Source organism: Gorilla gorilla, chromosome 13, assembly GCF_029281585.2.
Source record: "Gorilla gorilla gorilla isolate KB3781 chromosome 13, NHGRI_mGorGor1-v2.1_pri, whole genome shotgun sequence".
Classification (NCBI taxonomy): Eukaryota; Metazoa; Chordata; class Mammalia; order Primates; family Hominidae; genus Gorilla; species Gorilla gorilla.
In genome coordinates, this window is record NC_073237.2 from 94,524,328 (window position 1) to 94,536,474 (window position 12,147).

The window sequence follows — 12,147 nt, forward strand, 5'->3', positions numbered from 1 at the left end:
TTCTCCCAACCTCAGGTTGCGAATCTGTATAATGCATATAGGAATCCCTGCTCTGCCTCCTAAAGACCCAACGAGATCCTCTGTTGTAAGATGCTGGCGGCCTAGATAGTGCCTGGTACACAGTAAATGCTCAAGAGATATTTACTAATTCTATGCAAATATAAAGGACCCTCCTATTACTCCATGCAGCCTTAGGCCCAAGGAGTCCTGCACTGTGCATACAGAACCCCACTTACCACAGCCAGTAAGCGCAGGGGTGGACGGGGAACAGACAGCACCAGTGACAGACAGGTGGGACAGCTGGGGACCCATTCCAGAAGGCCTTTGATTTATTCAATGTTGACTCACCTCCACTCTGTGCCCTGCCCGCACTATCTCATTTAATCCTAATGATCCTGCAAAGCAGGTGTGTTTGCCCAAATCTTTTCTTTTCTTCCTTCCTTCCTTCTTTCCTTTCCTTCCTTCCTTTCCTTCCTTCCTTCCTTCCTTTCTTTTTCTTTCTTTCTTTCTTTCCCTCCCTTCCCCCCTTCCTTTTTCTTTTCAGGGCCTCACTCTGTTGCCCAGGCTGGAGTGCAGTGCTGCAATCTCAGCTCATTGCAGCTTCTACCTTCTGGGCTCAAGTGATCCTCCCACCTCAGCCTCCCGAGTAGCTGGGACTACAGGTGTGCACCACCACTCGTTTTTTTTTTTGTAGAGACAGGATTCCAATATATTGCGCAGGCTGGGCTCAAACTCCTGGCCTCAAGCAATCTGCGCACCTCAGCCTCCCAAAGTGCTGGAATTACAGGCGTGAGCCACTGTGCCCAGCTCTTTGCACATATCTTATGGAGGCTGAGTACGAGGCTCAGAAAGGTAAAGGGAATTGTCACACGGTGAGAGGGCCAGGGCTGGCTCCAAAGCTCGAGCTCCTGCCACTGGACTACTCAGCCTCCAGGGGCCTTCGAGCATAGCCACCCTCCTTTCTGTTATATTTAACTGCCCATGTCCACTGTGCTCAGCAAGGGCTTGGTGCAGAGGAGATGGCCTGCTTGTCTCCCCTCATCCCCTCTCTGACAGGCACATCTGGGAGGCAGCCACATTTGGGAGGCAGCCTAGATAAATGGAAAGCGTGGGGCTCTGGAGGCAGCCTGTGCCGCAAATGTACTATGGGGCCATGGCAGGGGGCTGCCTCCTCTGAGCGTGAACCATCTCAGCTGCAGCCGCACACTAATGCATGTGAAGATCAGAGGAGGTAGTGCTGTGTAGGACTTGTACACGGTTGGCAGGACCTGGCAGCAAGGCAGCTGGGGAGGAGCTGCCAGCTCACATAGACCAGCCCTTCCTGGGCTGCCAGGCTCACCTGATGGGGCTCAGCTCGATGCTGTCAGATGAGGCCTCCCCAGCTTCCCACTGCAGCGCCTCCTGGACAAGCTGCCTCAGCAGCTCTGAGCACTCGCTGGCTTCGTCCCCCAGGGCTTCCTGCAGCCTTCTCAGACCGGCCAGGTACTTGCTTTCCACCTGGCAGTTTCTGGCTTGGAGGTAGGCGCACTGCAAACAGGGAAAGGCTGGTCAGGCTACCGGGTGGGAGCTGGGCCGCCCCAGAGGCCTGAGGCCTGAACAGCTTTAGGCAGCACAGCCCTTCCAGCTCTCATCTGCCCCACTCCCAACTCCCAGACCTTCGTATAAGGGAAAGGAGATGGGCCCTGAGGCCAGTGGTTTACAGCAAGGCAGGCAAGAGAGGCCCAGGCCCAGGTTGGAGCTGGTTCAGAAGAAAGAGGAGAGGGGTGTGCAGAGACAGCACAGGCTCTTACACACCTTACAGTCCCATCCTGGTTCAGCCACTGCTAGCTGGGTGGTCTGTGGCAAGTTACTTAACCTTTCTGTGCCTTAACTTCTTCATCTGTAAAATGAGGATCATACAGAGTCTGCCTCAGGATTTGGGTGAGGATCAGATGAGCGGATGTGTATAAAGCCCTTCCCAGGGTGCCTGGCACAGAGCAAGCTCTGCAGGTGGTATGACTGAACAGCACCCAGGGGATGGACACTGCCCTCATGCCCTCTGCTGCTGCCACCTAGGCTCTTTCTGTTCCTCCAACATGCACCCCTCCCACTTCACAGCCCTCCTGCACCCTCTTCCCTTGCTTGGGACACTCCCCCCAACCCTACCTCGCCTTGAACTTTTGTGTTTACATTTATACAAGCTGGGTGGTGCTAGGCAAGTCAGGCAAGTTCCTTGTTTTCCATTTTTGTGAGATGGGGACAGTGAAAATCCACTCATAGCACTGCCATGATCTCTGGGCCACCCCGAATCCTATCTCATCCTGGGGTGGCAGCAGGGGAACAATTCTGTTGCACCCTTGCCCGGTCGCCATCTCCAAACACTTGCCGGGCACCAGCTCCAAGCCATCCTCTGTGCCTGTTCTTCTACCTATCCCACCTGGTGCCCACCTCTGTTACCTGGGCTGCTTCCTGAGTCCCATCGTTAACACCTGTTTCAGGGATTCCTTTTTTTTTTTTTTCCTGAGAGAGTCTCGCTCTGTCACCCAAGCTGGAGTGCAGTGGCATGATCTTGGCTCACTGCAACCTCTACCTCCGGGGTTCAAATGATTCTCATGCCTCAGCCTCCTGAGTACCTGGGATTACAGGTGTGCATCACCACGCCCAGCTAATTTTTGTATTTTTGGTAGAGGCGGGGCTTCACCATGTTGCCCAGGCTGGTCTTGAACTCTGGCCCCAAGGGATCCACCTGCCTCGGTTCCCAAAGTGCTGGGATTATAGGCCTGCGCCACCGCACCTGGCCCCTTCTCAGGGATTTCTGCTGCTGATTCCAAACAATCTCCCCACTTCCAGGCCCACCTTCTCAAGCCCACCCTCCTGGGCAGTCACAGCAGTCTTCTTGGAACAGGAACAGAAGTCTGATTGAGGACTTCTCCACTCAGAATCCTTCAGTTCCCCAGTTTCCTTGGAGTAAACTCCAAACTCCTCAACTCCAGCCTCATGTCTCACTCTCCCTAGCCCTGCCCCCCACCTCTCAGACCACACGTCTTTACTATGCTGTCTCTTTTCCTGGAAGGTCCTTCTCCACTGCTTGCCTGGATAACATTAACTCATCCTTAGGACTCAATTCAGAAGGTACCTCCTCCAGGAAGCCCTCCCTGACTTTCCTTCCTCCCTTTGGGCCCCCAAGAATCCCACAAGCCCAAGTGCATCTTTTTTTTCTTTTTTTTTTGAGACAGAGTCTTACTCTGTTGCCCAGGCTGGAGTGCAGTGGCGCGATCTCGGCTCACTGCAAGCTCCGCCTCCCAGGTTCACGCCATTCTCCTGCCTCAGCCTCCCAGGTGGCCAGGACTACAGGCGCCCGCCACCATGCCCGGCTAATTTTTTTTTGTATATTTAGTAGAGACGGGGTTTCACCATGTTAGCCAGGATGGTCTCAATCTCCTGACCTTGTGATCTGCCCGCCTCGGCCTCCTAAAGTGCTGGGATTACAGGTGTGAGCCACCACGCCTGGCCCCAAGTACATCTTGATTGTGTTACACTCCCTCACTAGTCTACACCCTCCTTGCAGGCAGGAACCAGCCTTATTGGTCTTGATGTCCCTACCCCACAGCTACTCAGTGAACGCTGCTGAACAAATGACTCAATCCCCAGACCACAGGGGTCTGGGGAAGAACCTGATATGGGCCCTGCTCACAAGGGGTCAGTTCAGAGGGAGAGGGGCAGACAGGAAATGAGGAGAGTGAGACAGAGTGGGCAGCATGGGGACCAGCAGAGGGGCCAGGGATGGAGACGGCTGGAATAGGGCCCCACCCCGCACCTTCGTCAGAAGGGCCTTCTCCTTCTCAGCCACCTTTCTCCAGATCTTTGTGACCTGGTGGATCTCGGAGTTGAGGAAGCAGTTCTGGGTCCGGTAAGCTTCCATGTCATCCTGGAGAAGAGAGCAAAATATGTTATCAGTTGGACATAAACATCTCCCTGGTCCTGGGGAGTCACACCCTCAAATGAGCCCCCAAAGCTTCTTTTCTTTAGAAATTTCCAATAATGGCAACAGAAGAGGAAGTCTGAAAGAAAAATAAAATACTCATAGCACCGTTCTCTATTCTTGATGTCAGCATGATGTGGTAAAGGGACCAGTAGGTCTGAATTTAAGCCCTGGCTGATGTCCTGGCTGGGAGGCCTCAGGCAGGCCACTGAACCACTCTGACCTTCTGTTTTCTCATCTGTAAAAGGGGCAAATACCAACTAACCTACTGGGCAGTTGGGAGACTAAGTGAGATAATGTGTGATAACACTAAGTACAGGGACCAAAACATAGCAAGTGCTCAAGTAGTGTTTGTTTTTAAAATCAACATATTTTATCATATATTTACAATCATACTGTAAAATTAACTCAGTGTCACTTTGTAAAACCTTTCAATGTTGCTACATAAGCTTCCCAGTGATCATTTTTAACCTCTGGTGATGATTCTATTGGGTGAATTTACCAGAACTTACTCATAATCCTTTTCCTGTCATTTTTTAATTTGAACCTGGGGTATTTGCAGTTGGTTTTTGATTATGAATAATGCTGTGATGAACATCTCTGAGTTTTCCTTTTGCAAGTTGCCCATCCAGTGGAGGGAATGAGCTCCCTGCTGCTGGGGCATACAAGGAGAAGCCAGACAAGCACTGGGAAGGTTCAAGCAAGGACCTGAGCCTCAGAGAAGGATCAGCTACAGCAGTGGCTCTCAATTCTGCTGGGATGGACATTACAGAAGCCGTTCAGTCATGTAACACATTCTTAGAGCTATACCTCACAATTCCACGGTATTTACTGGCTGAAACTCAGGCCCTTTCTCTCCCATTGATGTATGGGCTGGAGGTGAGTGCAAGCGATGCTGCAGCAAGGATGACTCCGACATGGCCAGATTGATTTGGAAATGAAGAACATCACATGTGCAAGCGATGCTGCAGCAAGGATGGCTCCGACATGGCCAGATTGATTTGGAAATGAAGAACATCACATGTAGTTTGGGGCACATCCTCGTCAGGGTCACATGTGCACAGCCCACAGGTGGTCCTGGCCCTCCCTGGGTGGGTCTTCACTCTGGCCAAGATGATCTCCAACGTCTCCCCAGGCTGGAAGCTCCGATGCATGCCCAGGGGCTGCTGCCCTCCGCCCAGAGCCTGACACACTAGAAGGGCCTCTGCTCCCAGGGGAGGGAACGAATGCCCCCCGTTGACTTTATCACATCACCCCTCACCACTCCACTGGGGCTCTCTGTGGTGCCCCAACCCAGGCCACCCCTGCTTTCATCTCCCTTGCTGTGCCAAGGCTGAAAGGCTGTGCATCCACTCAGCTTGCTCTCTGCCTTCTGGCTGGACCCAGGCAGTTCCAACCCCTGGCGCCACCCTCCTCCCCCTATCCAATCCTGTCCCTGACCTAGATAAAAAACCAGCTTCACTGCCTCTCAAAAATGCTGCTGTGTGTGCCAGCCGCTCTGCTGGCAAGTTTCTGCCTGCTTCTTCTCCACAGTCCCCATATCCTATCCTTATGTGGCAAGAAGTGAAAATCTTGTTTGTGGCACAGGGACCAGTCTCCCATGGGCATCAGGCCTTTCCTGGACCACTCCCCACTCTCTCTGGAGTCTAACACTTTACTGTCTGGAGATATAGAAACTTATGAATACAGAGGCTGTGCAGGCTTCCGGCATTACCCCCATCACCAACACCACGCAGCATATATTCTCTCACTTCATCCTCCTAGCAACCCTAGAAGGGATGTTCTTTTATTATTCCTGTGACACAGATGAGGCCTCAGAGGCTCTGAAAGGGTAGGCAACTTGCCTAAGGCACAGCCAGTATAAGGCAGATGTGACCAAACCCATGTCTGTCTGATTCTTTTTGTTTGTTTGTCTTGCTCCGTCGCCCAAGCTGGAGTACAGTGGCGTGATCATAGCTCATGGCAGCCTCGACCTCCTGGGCTCAAGCAATCCTCCCACCTCAGCCTGTCAAGTAGCTGGGACTATAGGCAGGCACCACCACGCCTAGCTAATTTTTTGATTTTGTAGAGACGAGGTCTCACTATGTTTCCCAGGCTGTTTTCAAACTCCTGGCCTCAAGCAATCCTTCCACCTCGGCCTCCTAAAGTGTTAGGATTACAGGCATGAGCCACTGTGCCCGGCCAGGACTGTCTCATTCTAAAGCCCTAATCACCAAACTTCCTGCCGGGCACCATCTGAGCTCCCCACCAGCTGGAATCCACCTGGATGCCCAAACTCTAGTCCCTACCCTCCAAGCGTTGTCCTTTGGTGTCTCCTGGCTACATGCATGCAGGCTTATGTGACCTCTCCTACCCATCAGACAGTATAACAACGCATCAAAGATGCCGGCATTGGCCATGTACCGGCACCGCCTGGTGGTCAGTGGCATGAATGCTGCGGGCACGCTGTCTGGGTGGAAATTCTGTCTTGACCACTGAGCCCCTGGACAAGTTACTTAACCTCATCCTCTCATCTGGAAAATGAGGATAATAACAGTACTACCTCATGTGGCTGGGAGAGGATTCAGTGAGTTAATATGTGCAAAAGGCTCAGAACGGTGCCTGGCATGTGGCAAGTGCAACGTGAGCGTGAGCATCGTCTCCCTCACTGAGTCTGCATGACAGCTCGAGAGCTACTATTCCCCACCCTGCACCCACCCCCTCAGTCGGCTCACAGAGTTCCGAATCCAATGCCCGGGAAAATACAACAAGCCCCCCGCAAGGGAGGAAAGGACCTACCATGACCTGACCCATCTCCCTCACATCCACAAGGCTGTGGGATAAATATTAAAGTGCCCTAATTCCCATTTAACAGATGAGGAAACACACACAGAGAAAGTAAGTTCCCCTTGTCACGAAAGAGAGCCAGGATCCAAACCCAGGTGTGTTCAGCCCATGGCAGGTGCTCAGCAGACACTGCGTAGAGAAAGCAGACCCAGCTCTGGTGCTGGCCACTGCTCCACACCACTGGGTCTCCCTCCTTGATATCACCCCTTCTTCCTCCCAGGCCTAGATGTGCTCATGGATATTTATTTATTTTTCTTTCTTTTTTTTATTTTTAGAGACAGGGTCTCACTTTGTCACCCAGGCTGGAGTGCAATGGCATGATCATAGCTCACTGCACTCTTGACCTCCTGGGCTCAAGTGATCCTCTTGTCTCAGGCCCCTGAGTAGTTGGGACTACAAGTGTGTGCCACTACACCCAGCTAATGAATTTTTAATTTTTTTAAAGGTCTCATTATGTTGCCCAGGCTGGTCTCAAACTCCTGTCTCATGCAATCCTCCAACCGTGGCCTCTCAAAGCACTGGATTGCGAGCCACCACGCTTGGCTACACACTGTTATTTCTAAGGCTTTGGAAAGAAGGCTTTTGTCACATAAGATACCCTGCTTCCAGCCCCAGGGAAGGCACAAACATGCCGGACAGGGAGGCAGAGTGAGCACAGCCTGGAACAGCAGTGGCAGTGGGTGGCGTCGGGCAGTACCTCCCCCTCCAGCTCGATGCCCTACCTTGAGTGCTCGTCTTGGCTCAGAACTGTAGGGAGGAAAAAGAGAAACCTCAGAAAAGAGAAAAGCCACAGGACAGTCACCAGTGGAATGAAAGAAGGAAAACCCTGGAGAAGGGGGACCAGGGAAGAAGAGAGCCAGCCTGCCTGCCTTTGCAGGAAGCAGGAGCCCGGGAATTCTCTTTGGGCCATGCCCATGGACTAGGCCCTGTGCTGTGTGGAAGGCAGTGGCCTGGGCATGGGAGGCCAGGTTCCGGCTGTAGCCCTGCCTCTTGCTGCCTGACCCTGGGCCAGTCCTTCTCCCTTGCCCCAGCTCAGCTGTCCCTGCCAGAAAATGAGTGGGGCAGACTAGATTTCTGAGTCTGTCCAGATCTGATATTCAAGAGGTCAATGATCCTGTTCTCAAAACCAAAGTCTGAATAACAAGGGGCATTCCCTAAAGTTGGGTTCCTCAGTCACAGGGCAGGCAGGAAACCTCAACACTCTCTGTCCTCAAACTCAAGACAATGGATATTTGATGGGTCTTCTAAAAGCTAAAAACTAAGGGACACCAACTACATGCAACTCTTTCTCTTCTTTATTTTTTTTTATAGAGACTGTGTCTTACTCTGTTGTCCAGGCTGGAGTGCAGTGGCGTGATCACAGTTCACCACAGCCTCGAACTCCTGGGCGGCTCAAGTAATCTCCCACCTCAGCTTCCTGAGTAGCTAGGACTATGGCGGGTGCCATCATACCTAGTGAATTTATTTTATTTTTTTTTAGAGACAGGATCTTGCTATGTTGCCTAGGCTGGTCATGAACTCCTGGGCTTAAGCAATCCTCTAGCTTCAGCTTCCCAAGTAGCTGGGACTACAGGCACGTGCTACTGTGCCTGGCTAATTTTTTTATTTTTTGTAGAGATGGGATCTTGCTATGTTTCCCCGGCTTGTCTCTAACTCCTGGCCTCAAGTAATCCTCCTGCCACAGCCTCCCCAAATGCTGGCATTACAGGTGTGAGCCACCCATGCCTGGCCTTATGCAACCCTTTAAAGCACAAAGCACAAAACACTGGGCCTCTGAGGATCATATGCAAGTGTATTCTTGGTTAATGTGAATCACATACCCAGAGTCTCCATGTAGCTGAGCTCACTGATAAAGAAAATTCATGGCCAGGCGCGGTGGCTCATGCCTGTAATCCCAGCACTTTGGGAGGCCGAGGCAGGCAGATCACATGGTCAGGAGATCGAGACCATCCTCGCTAACATGGTGAAACCCCGTCTCTACTAAAAATACAAAAAAAATTAGCCAGGCATGGTGGCGGGCACCTGTAGCCCCAGCTACTCAGGAGGCTGAGGCAGGAGAATGGCGTGAACCTGGGAGGCGGAGCTTGCAGTGAGCCGAGACCGCGCCACTGCACTCCAGGCTGGGTGACAGAGCAAGACTCCGTCTCAAAAAATAAAAATAAAAAAAATAAAATTCCTGAATATGTAAATTCAGGGGCACACTCAGTCTCCTAGTGAGTCCATGATTACAATCAACTCTCAGGCTGTCTGGAGCCACCTGGCTGATCTAGCGTTCTTTTTTTTTTCCTTTGAGATGGTGTTTCACTCCTTCACCCAGGTTGGAGTGCAGTGGCACAATCTCAGCTCACTGCAACCTCCACCTCGTGGGCTCAAGCGATCCTCCCACCTCGGCCTCCAGAGTAGACGGGAACCCAAGCGTGCGCCACCACAAATCTTTCTGACCCCTGTGCTGCTCTACCGGGGCTTGCACAGTGGATTCCAGCAGTATGGGTGGAGAGAAGAGGAAGCCGCCTGGCTGGGGGCAGGCAGGGTAGAAAAGCAATCAGATGGAAGCAGTTTTCCCTGCTGTGTGGAGGGCTGAGAGCTTTCTAATCATCTGGCTGCATTTGCATTGGAAAGGTTATGTTTTTCTTTTAACCCAAAAGAATCCCTGATTTCAGACTAAATAAGGGAAAAGATTCGGGAACTGGTTATGTGGGTTTTCAGTCTTTGCTGAAAGAAAGGGAAGGGAATCAGGTTTCATGTCCTTTTCCTTTATCCTTCTAACAGCCCTAGTCAAGAGGACTAGTTGGGCTATTTGGCACAGAGGTGAGCTAACATGCCTAAAGTCACACAGCCAGAAAGAGGCAGAGCCAAGAGTCAAAGAGGTCAGTCTGACTTCAAAGCTTGGGTGGTGGCCACTGTTCAACACTGCCCACTGAGAGCTTTTCTCTCAAAAGCTTCCTGATTTCTTTTTTTTTCTTTCTCCATCTGCCCTCACCGAGTAGTTCTTTGATAGAGTAGCATGAGAGTTCTCAAGGTTATAAGTCTATATGTACAGTCTCGTGTGGCTTAATGATGAGGATACACTCTGAGAAATGCGTCATTAGGTGATTTCACTGTTGTGCAAACATTGTAGACTAGACGCAGACAAACCTAGGTGATTTAGCCTACTATGCACCCAGCTAGATGGTGTAGCCTATTGCTCCGAGGCTGCAGACCTGTGCACCTGTTACTGTACTGAATACCATAGGTGGCTGTCACATAATGGCATTTGTGTATCTAAACACATGTAAACATAGAAAAGGTAGCATGTTGTGCTATGATGTTATGACGGCTATGATGTCACTATGTGACAGAGATTTTTCTGCTTCATTGTAATCTTATGGGACCATCACATATGCAGCCTGTTATATGGCATCTGACTGTACATATGTGGTTGTGAGTGGCAGGGTTTGGGGCAGGACGAACTCTGGTTGTATGGCTCCCTTTACGGACAGTGGAGGCTATGAGTGCACTCCACAGCCACAGGCCTCCCAGTGGGACAGTTCCTGTCACAACCGTTTAGAGAGGAGGCTGCGGGTCACGGCAGGCAACACACTTCACATAAAGTTCCTACCTCCTGTGACATCACTGGTCCCTGTGGGGTGGGGAAGCCTAGGGAAAGATAGGGACAGAGAAGGGGAAGGAAGGGGAGGAAAGCGGGAGCAGGGATGGTGGCAGTAGCTAGAAGCGGCAGCTGAGCAGACAGACCAGACCGCAGACATGAGCTCCAGCCCAGCTCCAGCTCCTCCACTTCTTCAGCACATGACCCTGGGCAGGCTCCTTAACCTTTCTCAGCCTCAGCATTCCACATCTGTAAAGGGGGAGCACACCAGCGGCTGCCTCACCTCACAGGGCTGGCGCGAGGACTATATGTGGCGATGCACCCACCGAGGGCAGTGCCTGGCACACAGGAAACACCCTATAAATTCTACAGATGGGAGCGGTGACTACTGGCAGCTGCAGGTCATCCGTACAGCGTGCAGGCGCAGGACTGTGGGGGGAGGGTCGTGCTGGCCCCTTAGGGCTCTCGGGTGCACTGGGATGGCACTAAGGGAGGTTAACCAGGCCAGGCCCCACACTTAGCTAGTCAGGCTTTCATCTCTCATTTGATAATCTAGAGGCACCTTCACTTTTCAGTAGCCCAGGATACCAGGGCTACTGGTTAATGGGTCAATCAAGGCCCAGGCAAACTGCACTGGGCCTTGTGGTAAAGAAAGTGAAGAAGCGTAGAGCAATATTCCCATCAACATGTGTTTCTAATGTGAATATTCTAGGATGAAGGGGTATCCCCACTCCACCTAGCAAACCCTTAGGGGTGGAGAGCGCACCTTCCCTGAGGGCTGGGACAGAGGACCAGCAGGACTGGCAGGCCCTGGAGGGGAGGCCCCTACCTTCAGGTGCTCTATCTTCCCCTGCTGGCTCAGGAAGTCCCTGTTGGCAGCGTCGGGGCGCAAAGGAGACTGGTCAGGCGGGTGCGTGAAGTCCTGGGTGACCTTCTCAGAGAGCTTGCAGATGACCTGCTGCTTGGCGTGGTTCTTGTCCATAAGCAGCTGCACGTGCTGCTGTAGCTCCTGCACCTGCTGCTCCCGCAGGCTCGCTGTGTGCGCCAGGCTCTCCCGCTCCTGCTCCAGGGTCTCCACCCGCCGGCCCAGCTCCGCGATCTGCCGCACTTTGTGCCGCACCAGCTCCAGCCGGTCCTTGTCCTCAGCCGCTGCCAGGTATGCGCTGGACGCCCGCTTCTCCTGCTGGGCGGCCTCCAGTGCCTTGTGCAGGATCTTCACTAGCTCCTGGGCAGGGAGAGGGAAGCATCTTGTGAGCTCAGGGAGGGCCTGCTGGGCGCCAGAGTGGGGCATATGTTATCAGTAGTTCTCCTAACAACCGTGAGAGGTGCCCAGCAGCATCCCTGCGGCATCTCATCCTGACACTCACTTTCTCCTTCTCTGTTCAAGTGACTGTTAGCTGGGCACATGGTTCCCCAGCTTAAAACTGCATCTCCCAGCCAAGCCATGGTGAGGTGTAGCCAAGTAACTATTCTGCCTAAATGGGAAATGAAAAGTGAGATGGGCAGCTTCTGGGTCCTACCTTTAAAACCACTAGATACACGCTCCTCTGGTCCAGTTCTCTTTGCTTCTGGCTGGGAAGTGGCAGGAACTAGAGTGGCCGCCTCAGACCCACAGCAGAAGGTACATGTTGAGAAAGGGCTGCCCCCCAGCTCAGAGTTGCTCACCTACCTCTGGGTTCTTGAATGTGAGTGAGAAACCTCTCACTCGTTTTGGGCCACAGTGCTTTGAAACTTTTTTTTTTTTGAGATAGCGTCTCCCTCTGTTACCCAGCCT

At 52.3% G+C, this 12,147-nt stretch overlaps 1 protein-coding gene across 4 annotated transcripts in view; it reads right to left on the reverse strand.

Annotated features, from left to right (window-relative positions):
• The window catches only part of TBC1D2 (TBC1 domain family member 2), a 57,978-nt gene that overhangs the window by 10,269 nt on the left and 35,562 nt on the right, over window positions 1-12,147 (reverse strand). For 3 of the 4 annotated variants that reach the window (XM_004048336.5, XM_055350036.2, XM_055350037.2), the window contains 3 exons: window positions 11,203-11,598; window positions 3,797-3,907; window positions 1,340-1,527 (listed from right to left, as the gene is read on the reverse strand). In XM_004048336.5, coding sequence (XP_004048384.4) covers window positions 1,340-1,527; window positions 3,797-3,907; window positions 11,203-11,598 — 695 coding nt within the window. Of the gene's footprint in view, window positions 1-1,339; window positions 1,528-3,796; window positions 3,908-7,509; window positions 7,535-11,202; window positions 11,599-12,147 lie in introns of those variants that run through there. The other variant, XM_055350038.2, reaches the window with a different exon arrangement.